General features: G+C 49.2%; 3 protein-coding genes and 2 long non-coding RNA genes across 7 annotated transcripts; 2 read left to right on the top strand and 3 right to left on the bottom strand.

The window, feature by feature from the left end:
* Window positions 1–354: 354 nt before the first annotated feature.
* LOC110559672 (serum amyloid A-4 protein) lies at window positions 355–4427 on the bottom strand. The gene is made up of 3 exons (XM_021655211.2): window positions 3706–4427; window positions 1860–2015; window positions 355–1514 (listed from the first exon to the last, which is right to left on the bottom strand). Exons 1-3 carry the CDS (start codon window positions 3801–3803, stop codon window positions 1352–1354), a joined length of 417 nt encoding a protein of 138 aa, XP_021510886.1. The 5' UTR covers window positions 3804–4427; the 3' UTR covers window positions 355–1351.
* Window positions 1997–4170, top strand: LOC132652835 (uncharacterized). The gene is made up of 2 exons (XR_009590382.1): window positions 1997–2688; window positions 3358–4170. It is a non-coding gene; the product is annotated as an uncharacterized LOC132652835 (long non-coding RNA).
* A 3920-nt stretch (window positions 4428–8347) lies between the features above and the next one.
* Window positions 8348–10394, bottom strand: LOC132650721 (serum amyloid A-5 protein-like). The gene is made up of 3 exons (XM_060376063.1): window positions 10389–10394; window positions 10049–10184; window positions 8348–9009 (listed from the first exon to the last, which is right to left on the bottom strand). The coding sequence occupies exons 1-3, from the start codon at window positions 10392–10394 to the stop codon at window positions 8813–8815; spliced, it is 339 nt and encodes a 112-aa protein (XP_060232046.1). The 3' UTR covers window positions 8348–8812.
* Window positions 10395–11019: 625 nt separating this feature from the next.
* Window positions 11020–18523, bottom strand: LOC132652831 (uncharacterized). The gene is made up of 3 exons (XR_009590378.1): window positions 18161–18523; window positions 11237–11518; window positions 11020–11143 (listed from the first exon to the last, which is right to left on the bottom strand). It is a non-coding gene; the product is annotated as an uncharacterized LOC132652831 (long non-coding RNA).
* On the top strand, window positions 18515–20472 carry LOC110543557 (serum amyloid A-5 protein). 3 transcript variants are annotated; one of them, XM_021629853.2, is made up of 4 exons: window positions 18515–18726; window positions 19153–19238; window positions 19693–19831; window positions 20226–20472. In XM_021629853.2, exons 1-4 carry the CDS (start codon window positions 18530–18532, stop codon window positions 20362–20364), a joined length of 561 nt encoding a protein of 186 aa, XP_021485528.2. In that variant the 5' UTR covers window positions 18515–18529; the 3' UTR covers window positions 20365–20472. The 3 variants fall into 3 exon arrangements, with proteins under 3 accessions (XP_021485528.2, XP_021485527.2, XP_060234722.1); XM_021629852.2 differs by having other exon boundaries at window positions 19150–19238; XM_060378739.1 differs by having other exon boundaries at window positions 18701–18726; window positions 19150–19238; window positions 19644–19831.
* The last annotated feature ends 196 nt before the right edge of the window (window positions 20473–20668 follow it).

Here is a 20668-nt window from a genome sequence, read left to right as displayed (position 1 = left end):
TTTTTTTTTTTTTTTTTTTTTTGTGCATTTTCCCTGTAGACAGATAGGCCGATATAGCGACGGATGCTGCTCTAAAAGAAGCAGCATGTAGCAAGAGCTGATACAACCGAATTCCTGGGTTCCTTGTCCTCTGCCCCACAGACTCCATCTTCACCTTTCTTTCTCTGAACAAGCAACGTTTTCTGCTCCTTCAGAGTGGACTTCCATCTAGGGGCCTGGCTCTGGCAGTTATTCCCTTATGACCAGAATCTCCCTGTTCATCAGGGTCTGCTTGTTTCTACAAACTGAATTGACCTTTACTGGAAAGAATGCCTTTGCTTTGTGAGTAAATTAATACACTCATTCCTGCTGGTGTCTCGATTCCCTTCTAGAACAGGAAGTGGACTTTTATTTAGATCAAAGACAAGGAGAATAAAACTAAGAAATAATGACATGATAGGCATTTCTTAGGTAAAATAGGCTAAGACTAGTTAGAGCTTGAGCTAAGATAGGCGCCAGTATGTGCGTGTACTTTTTTGAGACATAGAGTGTCATGTATCCCAGGCTGGCCTCAGTCTTGCTACATAACCAGGGCTGGCCTTGAACTTCTACCCCTCCAGTGCTGGGATTGTAAGTGTGTACTGTTACCGGGTTTTAGAGTTCTGGGATCCACCTAGCGATTTATGCATGCTAAGAAAGCACCCTCCAAAAGAGCTCTGTCCCTGGTCCTCGTGCAGTTTCCAGGTTAGGATTCCTAAGGTTAGGATGAGGCCTTCACAAAATGGTGTTCTCTTTGAAAAGGGGTAAAGGGACAAGAAGTCAGATAGAGGATATGTCATGGTTGATAAGACAGAGTTTTATCAGTATACAGAAAAGCCTGTGAACAGCAATATAATAAGCAGAGAGGCCTGGTTATGATCAGAAGGTATTAGGGTAGGGAGGAGACATCTGACCAGCGCCAAGGAGGAAATTGATGGGCAGCTGCCCAGGGCTCATCTTGGAGCAAGGCCCACTTTGCTGAGAAGCCCAGCCTGGTGCATAATGCTTTGCCAGCTAGGGCCGGCTTGGCAGGAGAAGCTGGTGTGGCTGAAGGCTAGAGCAGCTCTGGTGGGGTTGTGTGGGGGCCCACATGGGTTCAGCCTGGGGGGTCACAGCTTTCTCTGCTTATCTTCTGTGTGAACCATAGTTATTCTTCCCAGAAAGTATTTCTCAGGGTTCCCTGTTTCCATCAATAAATTCAATCTTCAAAGTATTTGTTGGGCATCTCTAGCTTCTCTGGGCTTACCGTGGACACCAAGCCCAGGGACACCCCATCGAGGGGAGAAGGATGTGGTTCCCAGCCTAGTCCCTGAGTGCAACCTCAGTGACAGGCTCAGAACTTCTCAGGAAGACCCTCGGGTCTGAAGTGATTCGGGTTTTTGCCACTGCGGCCCCATTCCTCCGCTTTCTGGGTAGACTGCAGGCTTTCCAATCCATAGTTCCTGATTCCAAAATAGTACCGGTTTAGGAGGGCCTGGAAGTATTTCCTGCTGGTGCTGAAATCCAATGAAGAGAGACAGAAGATGGATTACACACTGAGACAGCTGACCTTGGCTACCAAGGAATCACCCAGAAAATACTGGAGGAGCAAATGCTAAGGCACAGAGAAGGGGAAATATTAATCTCCTGAGCAAAGTCCTCGGCCAGCTGGTCCTCTTTGTGACATGATGCCTTGGAGACCCCAGTCTTTTTTTCACTCTGTTGATGTGGGGGGACACCCATGGTCGCCGTCCATCCATGTGCCTCTCTCTTGCCTACAGACTGCCCACACCCTGGAAGCCGGGGCATAAGAGAGGCCACAGGCAGGAAGAGTGAGAGACGTGAGACACTAGCACAATTACCTGATTATCTTAGCAGCCCAGATGCCCCCAGCTCCTCTCTGTTGGGCCTTGAAGTTCCCACGAGCATAGAAGTATCTGTCTGAATCTTGGTAATTGGCTTCTAGCTTGTCCCGATAGGCTCTCCACAAGTCCCAAGTCCCTGCAAAGGAAGGAAAGCTACAAAAGTGAATCCAGTGCTACACTGGAGAAATGATGAAAACTCCCTGTGGATTCCCAGATCTCCGCCTTGGAGAGGATAATCCTTTAAAATGATACATGGTGGTGAATGATCCTTCCCTGGTGAGCGGAGGGAGGGCCCTCTCCGTGGACTAGCCGGGGTTGGATTGGCTGACAGAGTCCTAGGCTGCTTCTTATATGGATCTGTGTGTGTGTTATGTACTAGACTGTCCAGTAAGGGAGATCACAATGGACAATGGCATCCCAGGGGTAAGACCAAGGAACAGCTGTGCAGGGAGGGGAGGTAGAAAATGCACACTTCCCATGGGCCCTACAAAATCCCTGACAAGCAGCTCAGGGACGAGGGCTAACAGTTTGAGGGGAGCACACAGGGGTGAGTGGATGGTCACAGTGTGATTATTCCCGCCTAGACACCCCAGGCCAGGGAATGGTGCCAGGTGTATTTATAGGATGGGTCTTTCTTCCTGTAGACTGCCCGGGACAGCCTCACGGACACACCCAGAGCCGAGCCTCCTACATCGGTCTAGACGCAGCCGAGCTGGCAGAGAAGATTAATGGTCACTGGCTGCTGCGCCTCCGGCCCACTCGCCCTTTAGCCGGGGCTCTACACACACCACCACCGCCCAGAGGACTACAGAGAAGACAGGCTGAGGTGCTGTGCGTTAAACGCCTAAGGGGGCATGTCAGAAGTCACACTCCTTCCCCATCCCTGGGGGGGAGGGGTGGAGAGAGACGTACCGACGTCACCGGGAGGGTGACAACAAATTTAACAGCTGGTGTCCATGCAGCAGCCGGGACTTTATCACTGTAAACTACAGAACTGTAGAGTAGCCGACCCTCGGGACACTGCCCGCCAGGGTCTACCACAGCTTAGACGGCACGCCCCTCCCAACCTGTGTTTCTAATCCTGGGCGCACGTCCACAGCGGAAACAAGTGTGGATGTCCCTAACAAAGAGGAATGAATAATCACCAAAACACACCTACAAGGTGTTCATTTTTTTAAAGATTTACTTATTTATTTTATGTGTATGTGCACATTATAATGTATACTTTACATACATGACTGCAAATACACCTGCATGTCAGAAGAGGGCATCAGACCCTGGTATAGGTGGCTGTGAGCCACCATGTGGGTGCTGGGAATTGAACTCAGGACCTCTGGTAGAGCAGACAGGTCTCTTAACCACTGGTCCACCTTTCCAGCCCCATGATGTTCATTTTAAGAGTTCCCGGTAATGGCCCCAAACTAAAGGATCAGACGACCAGTGCTAAATTTCTAGGAGTTCTGCATCCTAACTCTTGGCTGTTTGTCTGACACAGGATTATCTGTGGGAATGTGCACATTTACTAAGCTCACGTCCCCCCGGAGACATACAGAGAGTTCACTTACACTCTAAGCCTGGGGCATCTGCTGTGATTCCCTCTGGGGGAGCACGCTTTCTGGAAATCCTGACCCCTCTGCCTCAGTATCATCCATACAGGCCGGACCTTGTGAACTGTCTCTGAAGAGTGAGTCCTCAAAGGATGCCAAATGTAGAAATGGAAAGCCACAAAGAGCCAAACTCCTGTCCTGACTCATCTGTAGCTTTTTCAGGGCCCCCCCGCCCCTGACAGGTGTGCAGCGTCTGCTCGGAGGAAGTCAGTTAACTGGGAGGCCGCCCTCCTGACTTGTTCCCTTGTACAGCTTCCCTGAAGAATGAATACCAGCCATCACCACTGACTCCCAGGAACAAAGAGCAGAAGACAAGGACTGTGACAAGACTCATGGTGCTGCAGGAATAGGAAGAGAAGTCAAAACAAACCTACAGGCTGGGGGCTGGAGTGGGGGGCACACACCTCAAACCCGGAACTCTCACGGCAGAGGCAGGTAGATCTCTGATCCTAAGGCCAGCCTGGTCTACATGGTGAGGTACAGACCAGCCGGGGTTAGGTAGTAAGTCCCTATCTCAAACAAACAAACAAAGGCAGACCCACATTTTGACAATGGAAATGCATTTCTGTTTGTTCATCCCTGAATCATTACTGCTAGGACAGTGAAAATGGGCTTTAGGAGTCTCCGCCAGACCGCTGGATAAGCAAGAGTTCCAAGGTATTTCTGGCTCCCAGCCCATCTGCACCTAGTGAAGCTGACTACAGCTCAGCAACACGCCTTTTCTCAGTCCCCTGATCCACTTAGCTCAGCCCCCCAAAGACACGGTAAACTCTGGGGCTGGGAGTCAGTCGGTACCGAGCTTTCCCAGCGAGTCTGAGGCCCTGGGTTTCATCCCAGCAGCACTACACAGAACGAGGCCTAGTGGTACCCAGGAGGCAAGGCAGAGGAGCAGAAGGTTAAAGTCATCCATGGCTTCAAAGCTAGTTCCAGGCCAGCGTGGGCTACATGAGATTCCATCTCCAGGGGGGAAACATCAGAAAACATAATTTTTCCCAATTATAACTTACCAACTATATACAAAATGGATCTCGGGAGTCAAACATGAACAGCACCTCCCAGGAAAACAGCATGGCCCTTTCTCTAGCTAAAGATCCAGAGGAAGTAGGGCTGGTAGGACCTTCTCTCCATGGAACCTGCTGCTCTCTCTCCTGGCTTTACCATTAATGAGAAGAGCACTTTTAAATCCAACAAACCTTGGCCGAATCCTTCTTGCTCAATCTTTCTTAGTAAACAAAGAGTTATGGGCAGGGACTATGGTCCAGCGGTAGAATGCTTGCTGAGTTCAGTACCCAGCTTGAGAGAGAGAGAGAGAGAAAGAGAGAGAGAGAGAGAGAGAGAGAACGTGAACTGAGTAAATTGTTCCCTTGCTCATAATAGTTTTTTAAAATCTAGATTACCCAAAATTGTTTGTGTTTTGTGATTTTTTTATGTTTTGGCAAGTTTTCCTACTTCCTGCCCTAACTTCCCTGGATAATAAACTTCAAGCTGTAAAATGAAATAAACCCTTTCTTCACCAACTTCTTTTTGGTCACAATATTTTTGGGGTTTTTTGGGAGGGGGGCATTGTTTTATTGATTTTTTTTTTTCTGTAATTGTTACTTTCAAGACAGGATCTTACTATGCAGCTCTGGCTGTCCTGGAACTCACTTTGTAGACCAGGCTGGCCTCTATTCACAGAAATCTGCCTGCCTCTGCCTCCTGGTGGCTGAGATTAAAGGCATGTGCCACCATGTTTGGCTGGTCATACCATTTTCCTACAGCAATAGAAACCCTAACTAAGACATGGACACAATTCCAAAAGTCCAGACTCCTAAAGGCCAAGGTCTTGCTTGCTCTTGCTGCGTACACAGAATCCCTGTGGCTGGAAACAACGCCAAGGTTCTAGCTTCATGTCTGTCGCTGTCATAGAAGACCCTGATGGGGAGTGACTCAGAAGAGAAAAGGGTTTATTTGGTTCACAGTTCCAGGGTGCAGTCCAGCATTACAGGGGGTAGGGGGACAAAAAGTCAGACAGTGGATAGGTCATGATTGATAAGACAGAGTTTTATCAGTATACAGAAAAGCCTGTGAACAGCAATAAAATAAGCAGAGAGGCCTGGTTATGATCAGAAGGTATTGGGGTAGGGAGGAGACATCTGACCAGCGCCAAGGAGGAAATTGATGGGCAGCTGCCCAGGGCTCATCTTGGAGCAAGGCCCACTTTGCTGAGAAGCCCAGCCTGGTGCATAATGCTTTGCCAGCTAGGGCCTGCTTGGCAGGAGAAGCTGGTGTGGCTGAAGGCTAGAGCAGCTCTGGTGGGGTTGTGTGGGGGGCCCACATGGGTTCAGCCGGGGGGGGGGGGGTGTCACAGCTTTCTCTGCTTATCTTCTGTGTGAACCATAGTTATTCTTCCCACCCAGCAGTCAAGGCAACCCTGCACAGACTTGCCCAGAAGCTGGTGCGATCTGTGCAGTTCCCATCACAGGTGATCCTAGGCGGTAACAAACTGATACTCGAAACTAACGGCACGCCTAGCTCACAGGAAGTCTGTGTTAAATACTCGCCCCTGAGCAGATGGAAGGATGTAACTGAACGCTTTAAACATTTCCTAGTGTTGCTTACAGGGACACGCAACAGCCAAGCAAGGGGCTGTGTTGTAGGCGGTGATTAATATTTACTATTGGTTTATCTTCTAGTAATGCTGCTGTTAATCCTCAGCAGCTGTATAGCCAAATCACCACACAGAGACTGGGTTTTTAGTTAACCTAAAACACAATGCTGGGCAATATTTGCTCCCTCCTAAACCTCCAAGCCCTCAGTTTCTTAACATTTAGATTTCCCCATTATACTTGCTTGTTGTGAAATATTAGGTCCAGTCCATTTCTCCACGTCGTTCCAAGATCTCTCCTCCAGCTCTGCTCTCCTAGCTCTCCTCTGCCCCTCCTCCTCCCACTTATTTCCTGTCCTCTAGCTCCTCCCCTCTTTCCTGTCCTCTGGCTCTTCCCTGCTCAACATTGTGTCTAGTTGCTATATTTTGTTCTGTTTACACAAGAGTTGAGACAGGATGCTTAGAATGAGTATCACAATGCAATATCCGGATTGAAACCAGAGAGTTGGGGTGTGGGGGAGAAATCAGTATTTGAATGAACAAGGGTAGGTGTATACATTCTAAAAGAACATTATACCAACAGGGCTGCATAAATCTAACCCCACATTTAGGAGGCTGAGGTAGAAGGTTCATGATCTCAGCCAGCCAGGGCTACATAATGAAACCCTCTGTCAAACCAAATATTAAAAAGGCAAATAACAGGCTGGAGAAATAGTGTTCAGAGATTAAGAGCACTTGTCTACTCTTCCAGAGGTCCTGAGTTCAATTCTCAGCAACCACATGGTGGCTCACAGCCATCTATAATGAGATCTGATGTCCTCTTCTGGCATGTAGGTGTACATGCAAATAGAACACTCATACTCTTATAAGTAATTATATACTCATATAAATAATTCTTTTTTTTAAGGCAAATAGTATCTGAGTGTGGTGGCACGCACCTTTAATCCCAGCACTCAAGAGGAAAAAAGTCTAGCCTAGTCTATAGAGTGAGTACCAAGAGAGCCAGGACTATCCAAAAAAAAAAAAACAAACTGTCTCAAACCAAACCAAAACAAACAAAACAAAAAAGGTAAGTAGCTCCATTTGTCGATATCATGTGGCAGATGAAGCCATGAAATTGTCTTTCATTGTTAACACTGGAAAGAATCCCCTCCTCTCCCTGTCTCCCTGGAGACCTAGACAGACGATGGCTCAGGCTCTCACTGGCTTAGTTAATGCCCACACACAAAAGAGGAAAATCTCCTTTGCTGAGTCCACAAATTCAAATGCAAATCTCACCCAGAAACCATCTACATACAGTCTAGTGCTCCATGTATGCACCTGGTGTCCAATGAGAGCAAAACATGCTGACAAAACAACTGTCCCAGGTAGCAAGGCAGTTCAGACCTTTGCTAACAGAGATGAAGTGAAGGCGTGACTGTGTTCAAGCAAGCCCTGGATTTGAACCCAAAACTGCCACATAAAATAAATAAAAAAGGAAACAATAACTGGGGCGATGGAACAGCGTGTAAGGGGCTTGGGGTGCAAGTCCTAGAATCTAAGATCAACCCCCAACACCCATGTGATCAGCACTGGGGAGGAAGAGGCAGGCAGGTCTGGGGCTCACTGTCCAGCCAGCCTAGCTGACCTGAAAGTCCAGAGAGCTCCAGGCCACTGAAAAACCCTGAATAAAAAAGAAGGCAGACAGTGCTTGAGAGAACAAAGATGAAGTGATCCTCCTGCCTCCGACACAAACACATCCATCTGCACAGGCAGTAATATACACACACACACATGCACACCTGCACACACACACATGGAAACATTACATTGGGAGACGGTGAGTTACTCCTCTGCTGTAATGAGTAACTGGATAACTGGTGGATAGTTGGATTTGAAGGTGTTGCTGTGATGGTAGAGTATCAAGGCAGCAGTGGCTAAGGCAGCATTCACCAATAGAATCATCCAACAGTTGTGTCCTCTGCCCACAGAGGCAGAGAAAAATCAGACTAAGGCATGAAGAAAAGAAGAAAGAGTGCAGGGACAGAATAGACACTGGGGGTGGGGGTCAGGACACGGAAGGGCCTGGAAACAGTAAGCCCGTAACTGCAGAGGCTTGAGGACTTGAGTGAGCATGCATGAAGACTGGGGCAGTCATCAGAGCTATCTATCTGCTCTGACTGCTGAGCACGCATGACCTCAGCCTAAACAAAAATATTCATCACCTGCAAATCTATTACACACACACTATAGGTTATCCTCACCCACGAGGGATGAAAACTGAAGTACCACGTGACCTACCTGCAGGGCCCACAGCACAGCTCCCTGAAGCTGACAGAAGGATGGTCAGTACTTGCCAGGCAGGCCAGAAGGCCTGTAGTGATTGGGGTCCTTGCCACTGCGGCCCGATCTGTGTCCATGTGTCCTTGTGTCCACGGCCTATGAGACTCTGAAAGCCTTCTCTGGCATCACTAGGAGAAGCAGACACAGAGATCAGTCACGAGCTGTGTGGACAGTCTCCTCTCCCAGGTCTGCCCTTCTCATGGGGTGGCTTCAGCAGGAAACCAGGAAGGAGCAGGAAGGAGGACTTGTGGAGACCCAGTCCTGCATAGGCCAGGCTGATCATCTTTTGTGAGTTGAGTATCACCAGAGAAGCAGGCCTGCCCCGGTCGAGCTGCCTGCTGGCTCCGAGCACAGCCCAGGGTCTATGTCAAGCAGAAACAGAGCATGAGCAAAAGGAGGAGTCCAGACTGGCAAGACCTTACCTGGGGCTCACCTCATCTCTTAGGAGAGTGAGCCCTGCCACCCACTCCTGGTCGCGTCAGTTGGTGGTACCTGATGACTTCAGCGGCCCAGACTCCCCCTGGCCCCCTTTGGGCAGCGTCATAGTAGCCCCGAGCGTGGAAGTATTTGTCTGAGTTTTTCCAGTTGGCCTCTCTCATGTCAGAGTAGGCTCTCCACATGTCCCCAGCCCCTGGATGGGAAAGGCCACAGGAACATGAGCCTGAAGACTCTGCCCTGCCTTAGGGGGGACATAGGAATTCAAAGCACTCCTGGCCTGAGCTGGTGCTCAGAGCAGCCTGAGACCACAGCAGGCAGGAACATTGTCCAATCTTACTTGATCTCCCCGGGTTCCTAGTGAGACTCATAATGGGGCGGTTTGCTCCATGTGTAAGCTAACCAGCACTGTGCTCCCGTGAGCGGCTTATTATTACTCAGATGGGAATGTGGAGCGGAAAGAAGGCATCACAGAGCAGGATTTTGCAGCTTCAGTCAGACTGGAAGGTTGGAACCCTTGTCTCCAGGGCTCACCTGAGCACTGAGCACATTCTCCAGAATCCCTGATGCCTCCCAACAGGTTTTGGCAGCATAATCCCCTACCAGCTCATCTAATGTATTTCCAGACATTAAAAATCTCCCATGAGCCACTCTCACATTACCCTTGTTCAATAATGAATTTACATTACTTAGGTGTTATGGTTATTTTTATAAAACTGTGTTTGTTTCTTAGTTTCTCTCTTAACCCAACATAATTGAGACTCTTTTACATTTATTTAATAATAAGCTTTACGGCATAAGAACTGAGCAGTTCTAACTCTGTCCTTAACCCTCTAAGCTAATTTGGCTTTCTCTGAGCATGCATCCCAAAGATGCTTGCTCTTTGTAGCTTTCCTAATTCAGCTCCTTCTCCTGATGTCTCTTGGACCTCTCCTGTGATCCCCTACTTCCTGCTCTATCTCCTTCTCCCCTGGTTGGTAGGAAATCTAGTCCTATTCTCTCCTCTGCTCAGCTGTAAGCTGCTTTATTGGCATGCTCAGGGACAATTGGGGAGCAGTGATAACACAGCATTGAGATAGGAGATTCTTAGAACAAGGATTATTCCCAGACATGGGAGGTATAGAAAAGAGCATTTGAATTACACAATGACCTTATGCCTAAACTTAAGTACTTCTGTGTGAGGAGACACAGAAAAGAGAGAGAAAGGCTGCGCGTGGAAAGGCTTCCGTACTCACTCTTAAGCAACCTGCTCCACAGAGTGCTGCACAGCTCTGTAATGGCATCTCTGGCCCTCCTGGGCAGACTTGCAGTGTAGTGGTTGCTCGAGGAGGCAGTAGAGCCACAGTCCTTGGTGGCTCCGGGTTCTATCACCTAGGGAGCCACTGACAACCCACAGTGAATTCCTAAGAGTCTAGGACTAGAGGACACAGCTTCAGCAGGATTGAGCCTCCTGGCCATGCACACCTAACACGGTTCCCAGGGGAGACGGCCATCAGACACCACCAGGAAAGCCTGGCCTCATGCACAGCCAGGTTCAAACCATGGCTCTGCCACCGGCTCTGCTCAGACCACTACAGTCATGCGTCCAGAGGTGTGTAAGCATGCACCCCACACAGCCCATCAAAGTGCATACTGAGTTGCTGTGCCCATCACACTGAAGCCATATTTCATTCATCAGCCTCACCTCACTAAGCCTCTCCAGTGAAGGAAAACCCACCAAGAGCTCCCAGGGGCAGAGAGCAGAAAATGAGGCTGGTGGGGACTTCCTCCTGCTGAAATGAAAGGAGAGGCTTGAGGAGATACACAGATTTCTTTGCACCCTTGGGCGTCTGTTTTCCAGGGAGAGGCTAGCCGCCCAACCCCACCGATGCTCCCTTGGATCCCAGTGGGTACCCAGGTGACCTCACATCCCAGTGGGTACCCAGGTGACCTTGCAGCCTCAAAATCACAAGCTTCAGTTTCCACCCCTCATCCCTGAAGCAGATCTGTCTGGGGCCACAGCAAGGCAGCACTGATGGAGGAAGACAAACACTGGGACCAGATCACCCCCCCCTACAGGAGCCTACAGCTCATGAGACACATTTCCCACTTGTCCCCTCAGCTCTGTGTAAACTTCACAGCATATAAACATGCAAGACAACCGTGAATTTAAAAGGAAGCCACAGTCTAGGAAAGAAGAAAGGCATAGATGTGTTCATAAGTCACCCGTGGAGTCTTCTGTCGCCTGATTCTGGAGGAGCAGGGACGGTCTGTGGATGTCGGGGAGGGGATGCTGGCATTGAGGCTGAGACTTCCCGATGGGTATATGGACCTGGAGCCAGGCTTGGTCCCTAGAGAAAGTCCCACCACGTCATCTCCTATGAAAGACCTCCAGAGACACCGCCCTGGTTCCCACTAAGCTCTTTACTCACGCTTCAGCCTACCTGGTTGGGCAGCTAGAGGACCAGGACAGCTTTGATTCTCCTTTGTTAGCTATTGGCTTCAGAAGCGTTCCCCGGGAGAAGGGGCTCCCTTAGCTGCTCCAGGTGGAAAGCGAGAGCTCCTCTATCCAGGATGTAGGTTTCTCGGCTGTTGGCCTATGGGGGACTTCATGGGTAATCAGATGTGTTGAATCACTGAACCTCATGACGTTCCTGTCTGTGATGCCTCAGGACAGTGGGTCCAAGTGATTGGTTGGCCAGAGCACACAGCTGGAGGTGGAGAACCTGCAAAGGCAGTGTGTCTGAGGGCGGCCGGAATGACAGAAGTGACATTAAGTAGAAGGATGTCAGAATTAGTCATTGTCCAGAGATGGCCATGGACAAGCTAATGTGCAGAAATGTATGATAACCTGTGACTGGATTTATTATTTTTTTTTTGTTTTAAAGATTTATTTATTTTATGTATATGAGTGTTCTATCTGCATTTACACCTGCCAGAAAAGGGAATCAGTTCACGTTATAGATGGTTGTGAGCCACCATGTGGTTGCTGGGAATTGAACTCATGACCTTTGGAAGAGCAGCCCCCAGATTTATTACTTTGTGTCCATGGTCGCACCAGCGTTTAGGGAGAGGAATAATCCCAGCAGCTCCTTTCTTGTAAACCTTTCTGGTGCCCAGTGAGCTCTTCTTCCACAGGTCATTTTCCCTGATTGTCCAATGTGGACACACCAGACAGTTTTTTCTGCTTTGGCATTTCCTGGGTGAATACTGAGGAAAGTGAGGATGCTGAGAGGTAGGCAGTGTGCATCTCAGAAGAAGATCAGGCTTCTCAGAAAAGCAGTTAGGATAACTCCCGCGGCGGGCAGTTGCTTCCCAGTCATTGCCTCAGCTTGCTTTTTTGTTTTCAACCAACACTTCAGAGCTTAAGTCTCTCCCTGCTTCCCCTCCTCTTCTCTCTGAATTTTCACAACAGGATCTCTCCGTGTAGCCTTGGCTGTCCTGGAACTCACTCTGTAGACAGGCTGGACTCAAACTGAGAGCTCTGTCTGCCTCAGCTTCCCAATGCTGAGATGAATGGCGTGGGCCACCATTGCCTGGCTGACCTAAATATCTTTGATTTCGTGTCTATACTAGAATTGCCAGCCTTCCCCCACAGATGTTATGTGTTTCTGAAGGTGCAACTAGCATTTTCCTAGCATAAGGTCTCAGCTCTTAGGGAAGACCTCTCTTCCTCAATTTGCTCCATCTTGCAACAAATGGATTAACTAAACTGGCTCCATAGGGACCAGGTATTAAAAGGGCCCTACTGCTTCCTTACCTCAATCCTAGAAGCCTGAATTTAGGGCCAAGGCTTTGGGGAGCAATGAACTAAGAAACTGCTAGAAGGAAGGAAGGAAGGAAGGAAGGAAGGAAGGACTCACTCTCTCTCAAAGAAAGCTCAGCCCCAGCCCATCAGGGAACTGCTAGACCAGACAGGTGAAAGATGAGGACAGCTCTCAGGCTGTATTCCCTTGAGGGTCACTCTTAGCTGAGTCCTGGCGTGACACCAGCTTGTTTAGGAACACAGCCTGCTGCCATTCAGAAAACAATCTGTCTTGGACTTCTCCAGCAGAGACAATCTAGGGAGGGGGTTCTAGATACCACAGCCAGCCTAGACAAGGTAACGTCATTGCAAACTGAAGAGGATGGAGGAGACAGGCTGATTCTCTGGCTGAAACTAGTTTCTTGTTACTCCTGCTTTGCCGGCCTCTGTTCACCCCGGCAGACAAGCTCACTTAGCCTCCTCTTTGTGCCGTTCACTCCTCTGTCATCTAGCTCTTCTCTCTGGTATGAATGAGAAACAAAATTTCAAACTCCCCGTCATATTCAGCATGTGGAAGAGACCGGTATCAAGATTCTATTTCATGTCACAGGTGTCTTACAAGCACACGCGCCATTAGGGAACAAAAGAGGCCAGTTATGTTCATGTGACCCTGCCAGCCAGCTAGGAATCTGACCAATCTACCTTCTTCTATGACGTTAAAGGTTCAGAGAGTAAAAACAAAACAGAAGAAACAAGCAAAACAAAACCAAAGCAGACCGGTTACTCCTTGAGATTGTTTTGTTTAGGGAATGATTCCTAGGAGTTAAAACATTGTAACTTCAGAGTGACAGCAGAGGTTGGGGCTGCGCTGCCTCTGCCTGTGTGTGGGGTTTGTCATCACGATGTGGGTGGCAGAGTCATCGCCATGTTTGTTCTAGTGCGACTTGCAGAGCTAGAATACTGGGCCAACACATTTCCTGCACTGGAAGGTCCAGCCTTGTGGTGTTTACTTCGCAGGGACCAATACTAAACACATAGCACAAATCAGGGCACCTCAGCGCCTCAGTCTAAACCATTTCTGTTTTTGTGATCAGGTGTAGTAACTTTGTGAATACCAATTATTTTCACTATTTCTCAAGTTAAAAAAAGAAAACAAAAACAGAAACAGTCTGCGGTTGCAGAGATGGTCCAGCAATTAAGAGCATTTGCTGCCCTTCCAGGGGACCTGAGTTTGGTTCCCAGCACCCATGTCAGGTAGCTCACAACTGTCTGTAGCTCAGTTTCAGGGGATCAATGTCCTCTGTGCATGCATGTACCTGTTGTACATTAACTCACAGAGACAACATATGCACACATAAGTAGTAAGAGGAAGTATATATATCCATCTTCAGATCCTCTTGAAAATCTATTCAGAAATCTACTGAGAATTTTTTATGCAATGAAATGACCAAAATACCAACTGCCTTATTACTGACCAATGATCACATTAGTGAACATTCTGTGTGCAGTCCACGCTAACAGGGAGAAGGAGGGGTTAATTCCATCTTCTTCAAGTGATACAACATATATTTCAAATTCTAAAAGTTAAAAAGAAAACCAACATATTAAACATAAGAATTATGAAACAATTTTAACATCATACAGTTCAAAGGAATTTCAGAAGTGGCCAAGGGAAAAATGCATTCCCAGGGTTTGTTGGTGTTCAAACTGAAGGAGCCATGTGGCTAGTCACTATTCGACACACAGAGATGCCTGTGAACTCAGGCCGGGAGCTGGAGGTGACCCAATCTCAGAGCAGGCACTTGTGGGACATTGGTGTGTGGTGTGTCTTCTTGCAGCACAGCCCTGTGCTCCAGTGTCTGACGGTGGAACCGCACGCTGACATCATTCTCCCGTAGGGTCACCTCTGTCGACAGGCACCAAACACACAGAAGTGGAAGGTAGGCCTAGGGGATGATAGAGCAGAGGCCAGGAGTAGCCACGGGCAGACTGATGCTTGCGGTGGCCCGAGCCTCTGGGATGCATTTCTGATGGCTTCCTTTTCACCCTAAAACAGGAGGCAAACCTGTCCACTGAGAGGAAGCTGGAAAAGGTATTGGTGTTCAGGAAACTAGAGAAGTGAAGAGCAGCAGTGAGGACATGAGTGGGACCAGCCTGATCTTGGAGGCAGGACTGTAGGACAGTTTAAGGTAGTGATTTCAAGACAAGGCACGGGAATATTTTTTCTGAGGATGTTCCCATGCCACACTGAAGGTTAGACAGGGCAAGTGGGCATGGCTGCTCAATAAACTCTTACATTATCAAATTCATTAAAGGGACTCATAAAAATCCATAATCTATAAAAGGGATTCATTAAGGGTGAGTGAGGGTGGTGGGCTCTAGACAGATGTGGGCATAACATCAGAATCCAAGCCTGTGAGCACTGCCTGCTGGGGAGGCGTCCCCACAGAGTCTCGGGAACAGGTTTTTCTCTTAGGGTGGAGGAGAGGAGAAAGACGGGGAAGAGGCACTGTGTGACAGGACATAGAGAGCCTGGAGGAAACCCAGCACGCCTGCTTTCTCCTGGACTCACGGCTCCACGTGCGTGCATCTGTGAGCGCAGCCAGGAAGCATACACAGAAAGCAGCCAGACTTTTGACAAATAGTCTGTGTGGATCCCTGAACACTGCACCTGACTTGTGTCACACGGCCAGTGGCTCCTAATGGTCAAATAGACAGCGTGTGAGGTAGGAGGGGAGGTAGTGTGTACAGACTGGGAGTTTAAAGCTGGCTCAGAAGGAAGGAAATGGCACAAAACTACAAGTATAGTGTTGGCCACATGATAAGAGTGTGACCACTGCTAATGCAGAAAAGGTCCCAATATACTTTAAACGGCTAAATTTATCAGTAGAAAAAATCAGTGGGATCATCTCAAGTGCCCCTAGCTGATTAATGGATAAAGAAAATGTTTTATAGTCATCCAATGGAACACTGCCCCACTATAAGTAGATTATAAATAGAACTAAGACATTGTTCATTATAGCAAGCCAGACACAGAAAGACAGTTATCAAGAAATCTCATTAATGTGCAGGATCTAAAGATGCTAATGCCATGGGGATCAGATGTGTTTTTACCAGAGGCTGAGGAAAGGCTGGTCAACAGGTGCTAAGAATGAAACAAAAAGAAGCTTCCACTGATGCAGTGTCACAGGGGGATTAGCATACGAACCAATAATAATCGGCTAAAGATCTCAAAAAGCTAGAGGAAAGGGTTCTGAGTATTGTTTTCTTTAGCCCCAAAGACATGAGAAATATTTGAAGGGAGAGGTGTGTCCTGATGGGAACACACAGAGGCGTGACTTGTGAAAACTCAGCTGGTCCTCCGTAGATGTGTTAACAGCTTCAGGAGGACTTTGCAGAAAGCAAACACCCTCCCCTCTGCCCTGTTTCCACCTGCTCGCAGGCACCACCTCAAGATCTTTAGGCTTCCTGAGCAGCTTTGGAGTTTCCTCCTTTGCTCTCAACCAGTCCTTCGAGGAGTAACCGCCAATGTCAAGACATGAGGCAGGTGACACTGTGTCAGATCCTGGGGTGGGGGTGGGGGGAGCAGGCTCTACTCCTGAGCAGCATCCACGCCTTCATCCTGGCTTCAGAGACCACCCAAACTGCTGCCCTCACTGTCACTCCCCACGCCCTTCCATTGCATTGTCCTCCTCACTTCAGCCACACTGATGTGTGTTCTGCAACCCCCTTGTATTTTTATATCAGTGCTCTAAGGAGAGTACCACCAGGCATTCCAAGCTTTGGAAGATTCAGAAGTATTATTCAGAGATGAGGATGATGGCTCAGAACACAGTGAGATTAGCTGACATCACTGGGATCATTTGCAGTGAATATGCTGGAGGAATTTTTTGCTCTTCCATGATGTTTGGAGGGCAGTTGGGAGTTTTGTCTACAGATTACAAACAACGGTGTCTTGTTCTATGGAGACTGCTTGACAGATGTTGACCCTCAGGCATGCCTGGCAGGTGTTGACCCTCAGGCATGCTTGACAGATGTTGACCCTCAGGCATGCCTGGCAGGTGTTGACCCTCAGGCGTGCCTGGCGGGGGTCTTTAGAGTACAGACTCCTAAGCCAGAACTTGAAGGTCCTAGTTGGCATATGCTTGATGGTGCCAGGGAAATCTGAGTCTGAAGGCTTGGTTCACAACTCACCTTTGCAGAGAACATTGGTGTGACAGGAAAGAGGCTGATAATGAATTTGGCAGGTACTCAAAACAGGTCGATTCAAAAAGACTATTTGCTCTCTATGGCAAAAGAAGAACCCAAAGTGGGATGGAAAGACTGCTTTTGTTTTTTGTTTTGTTTTCTTTATTTGTTTGTTTTCTTATGAGGGAAAAATAGAGCTAAAGGGAAACACCTGCGTTGGGGTCACAGGGACAGGGAGGGATGGGTGAGCGTGACCCAGAAATAAGTGAGTGTTGTGCAGAAAGCATGGTCAGGACGGGGAGGTAAGGAAAGCAGGCTGGACAGGGGCCACAGCCTGTGGCTGAGTGTGGGCTGCTAGCCTGTGCAGGGCTGACACTCAGGATCCCATGGGTAGGAAATGAAACCTTCTGATATGCAATGCGGGTTCAATCCGCCATTCACTGGGGTTAGAGAGCGGGTGGAAGGCGGAGAAAGCCATGTGAGTGTGCAAGGGCACTAGACATCTAAAAGCGATGTTTACACATCTAAGAAACAGTTGTTCAGAAGTGAGAACCCTCTCTCTGAAATTCCCAGACAGCATGCAAACGTGAGTTGAGAAGGCTTTCTAGGCCAGGCCTCCCTTCAAGATCTCCACTTGTGCATACAACTCATGCTCTCTCCCAGGAGAAGAGCACTTTCTTTGTGAGTTAGTCGAGTTACAGCCAAGCTGTTCCCTCTTTACACCATGCCCCTGAAGGATGACTCAGCCACTCAAGTGTAAAATGGCCTGCCTTTAGCCCCACAGCCCAACGGTGACGCTGTAGAGTCCAGGTGGCTTCTCAAAGGCCAGTGCCCAGGGAACAGTGATCTTTCTGGTAACTCTGCCACCCCTTGAAAGATGAGCAGTTTCTGGTAACTCCAGGGTGGATGATTTGGTTTGGGATAAAGCCATTGGGTCACAACAATTCCAGCATCAGGCAGCTGAAGCAAGGACATTGTCCCCATGTCACCTCAACACAATGATCTCTGAGAGAAAGTCCTGTTACAAAATACTAGAGACTTCCCAGGAGAGCCTGTGACCCTGGGTTCCTGCTATAGAGCCTAAGATCCAGATGCCTGCACTTGGAAACCACACAGCCTGGAGGTGAAGAGCCACCCTGCTCCCCAGACCTACAATGTCTCCGGCTCTGTCCCATACTGACCCAGTGGAAGACACTTCACGTCCTGGAGGGTGGCAGATAATATCTAAGGGAAAGAGTACAATGGATTGTGGCCCAATTTATGCTTAGTCTGGTCCTATATTGAAATGAATCCTAAAACTACATAATATGGTAGATGTGTAGGCATCTCTCAACCTTATGAAACCCACACTGTGGTGATAGTCTGTCTGAGCAGAGGGGATACAAAGCTCCCTCCACAACCCTGCCCCGCTCACAAAATTAATTCATCTACTCACGTGTTGAGACAGTACAGATGGGGACAATCCTCCCGAAGAGGGGATAGTTTGTCAGTTAGTGGAGATGCTTGAAGCATCTTTAGGAGCATACATAATTTTGAGTAAACTCTCAGTGATACGAGTTCAGACATGAATTCAATGAAGCAGCCACAGGGAACCAAGCAGGCACACTTAGGCAATGACGAGGATAGAAAGGTGGTGGCTGCATGGATTACGATGCCACAGCAGCACACGGCCTTGGTCTTCAACCGTGATGCCTTCTTGCCACAGCACTGTTCCACTAAGCAACAAGTGTCTACCCAAACCAGAAAATGACAAAACAAAACAGAGAAAACTGTCTTCTGTGTCCACATTGCACAATCAGGGAAAATGACCTGTGGAGGAAGAGCTCACTGGGCATCAGAAAGGTTTCTGTTGTCGTCTTTACAAGAAATGAGCTGCTGGGACTTCCCAAGGCACCATGCCAGGCTCTCCCTGCCCCTGACCTCAGCAGGGGGGCTCAGCATAAATACCAGCCTCCTCTCACCTACAGCCACAGCCCACCAGCTCTGCCCAGCAGACATCAGGTGAGGGACAGACCCAAGCACAGAAACTTACTGTGTGCTGGGTTTCGGCAGGCATGCTTTCCTCTTGAGAGAAGCTCCTCGCTTCTGCTCACCTGCTCCGGGGCTTGTGCCAGGCTGAGGGAATGTGTGGGAAAAGCGTCTTCCTGAGTCAGAGGCTCCCAGAGGGACTAGAGACCTGGTCTCTGCCCGCCAGCTCCCTCCCTGCTGCCTGACTGCCTTCTTAGACAGAGGTCATTCAGCTGGCAGGACAAGGTCAGCACGTAGGCCTTGTGTCTCTGAGGAGGGTCCTGCTGTGAGGTCTCAGGGGGCACTGCCAGGACACACATGAACAGAAGGAGTGACCAGAGCCTCCTTGGATAAGAGACACCCAAGGGGGAGACTCAGGTCTCTGAGCATCTCCTTCATCCTCATCTTTCATTTCAGCAGGATGAAGCTTCTCACTGGCCTCATTTTCTGCTCCCTGGTCCTGGGGGTCAGCAGTTGGCTTTCATTTCTTGGTGAGGCTTTCCAAGGTAAGGCCGAGGGACAACTACCTCTGCTGATCTCCTGAGCATTCAGGAGGGATGGGCTCACTGTCCTGCTTGGCAGGATGGGCCAGGGTGTCCTGCAAGGCTTCCTGATATGCCCGGGATATAGCAGGAGGCAGAGCAGAGATTGCAACCCAGCTGTGCTTGAGCCAATCCTGTCTGCCTGCCAAGTCTGCCTGCCACTTCCTAAATTCATTTGTGAACAATATGAGGTGAGGGTGGCATCACCTAGAAAGCTGTAATACCACCTGGGTCAGGCCGAGTCTTCCCCGTGCACCTACAGCTGCAGGACTGGGCTTGGGTGTGGCCTGGCCTTGGGTGTGTCAGCTTCAGGCTGCTCTGAGCACAGGCTCAGGCCGGAAAGCTTTGAATTCCTTTGTCCTCCCTAAGGCATGGATAGAGTCTTCAGGCTCATGTTCCTGTGGCCTTTCCCATCCAGGGGCTGGGGACATGTGGAGAGCCTACTCCGACATGAAAGAGGCCAACTGGAAAGACTCAGACAAATACTTCCATGCTCGGGGGAACTATGATGCTGCCCAAAGGGGGCCAGGGGGAGTCTGGGCTGCTGAATTCATCAGGTACCACTGGCTGACGGGACCAGGAGTGGGTGGCAGGGCTCACTCTTCTGGGCAGAGCAGGGGAAGATGAGCTTGGAGAAGATCACGCTAACCTGAGGGCCTCGTCCTCTTGCTCATGCAGCTAGAGTCTCCATCTATGCCCGGTGTGGACCCCGGGCTGCGGCAGAGTCAGCACACAGCCATGCTCTGTGAGCCTGCTCCCAAGTGCAGACAGGGAGTGGCTCTCAGCCTGTGCTCCTCCAGTGTGGGGTGACCAGCCTAGGACCAGGGTCTCAGCCCCTCCTTCCTGGCCCTTCCTGGTTTCCTCCTGAAGCCATCCCATGCACAGGGCAGAACTGTCGGGGTAGACCTGTCACACAGCTCGGTTACAGGTCTCCTTCTTGTCTGCTTCTAGTGACACGAGAGAGAACATTCAGAGTCTCTTAGGCCGTGGACATGAGGACACCATGGCTGACCAGGAAGCCAACAGACATGGCCGCAGCGGCAAGGACCCCAATCACTACAGGCCTGCTGGCCTGCCTGACAAATACTGAGGCTGTGCTGTGGGGTGTGGGTACGGGCCTGAGTTTTCAGTCTTGTATCCACAAAACCTGTTAGACAACACTTAGTAGCTGTGTAATAAACACAACAAGAACAAATAACTTGTAGCAGCGTCTGATTTCGCACGAGGAGGGAGGAACTGGCTCATATGAAAGTGTACAGGAGAATCACCAGCGCGGGCTCAGCCTGCACCTGACAGGTGACGGCGTCTACAGGCCACAGAGGACTGGTGCATTGATAGCCCAGGATTCTGACCTCCGTGTCTGGCCTTCACAGTCCGTGGTAACTGTGAAGACT

Source organism: Meriones unguiculatus, chromosome 1 (genome assembly GCF_030254825.1).
Source record: "Meriones unguiculatus strain TT.TT164.6M chromosome 1, Bangor_MerUng_6.1, whole genome shotgun sequence".
In the NCBI taxonomy this organism is placed as follows: Eukaryota; Metazoa; Chordata; class Mammalia; order Rodentia; family Muridae; genus Meriones; species Meriones unguiculatus.
The sequence above is the reverse complement of the archived record's forward strand: the minus strand, read 5'-3'. Positions and strand labels throughout refer to the sequence as shown.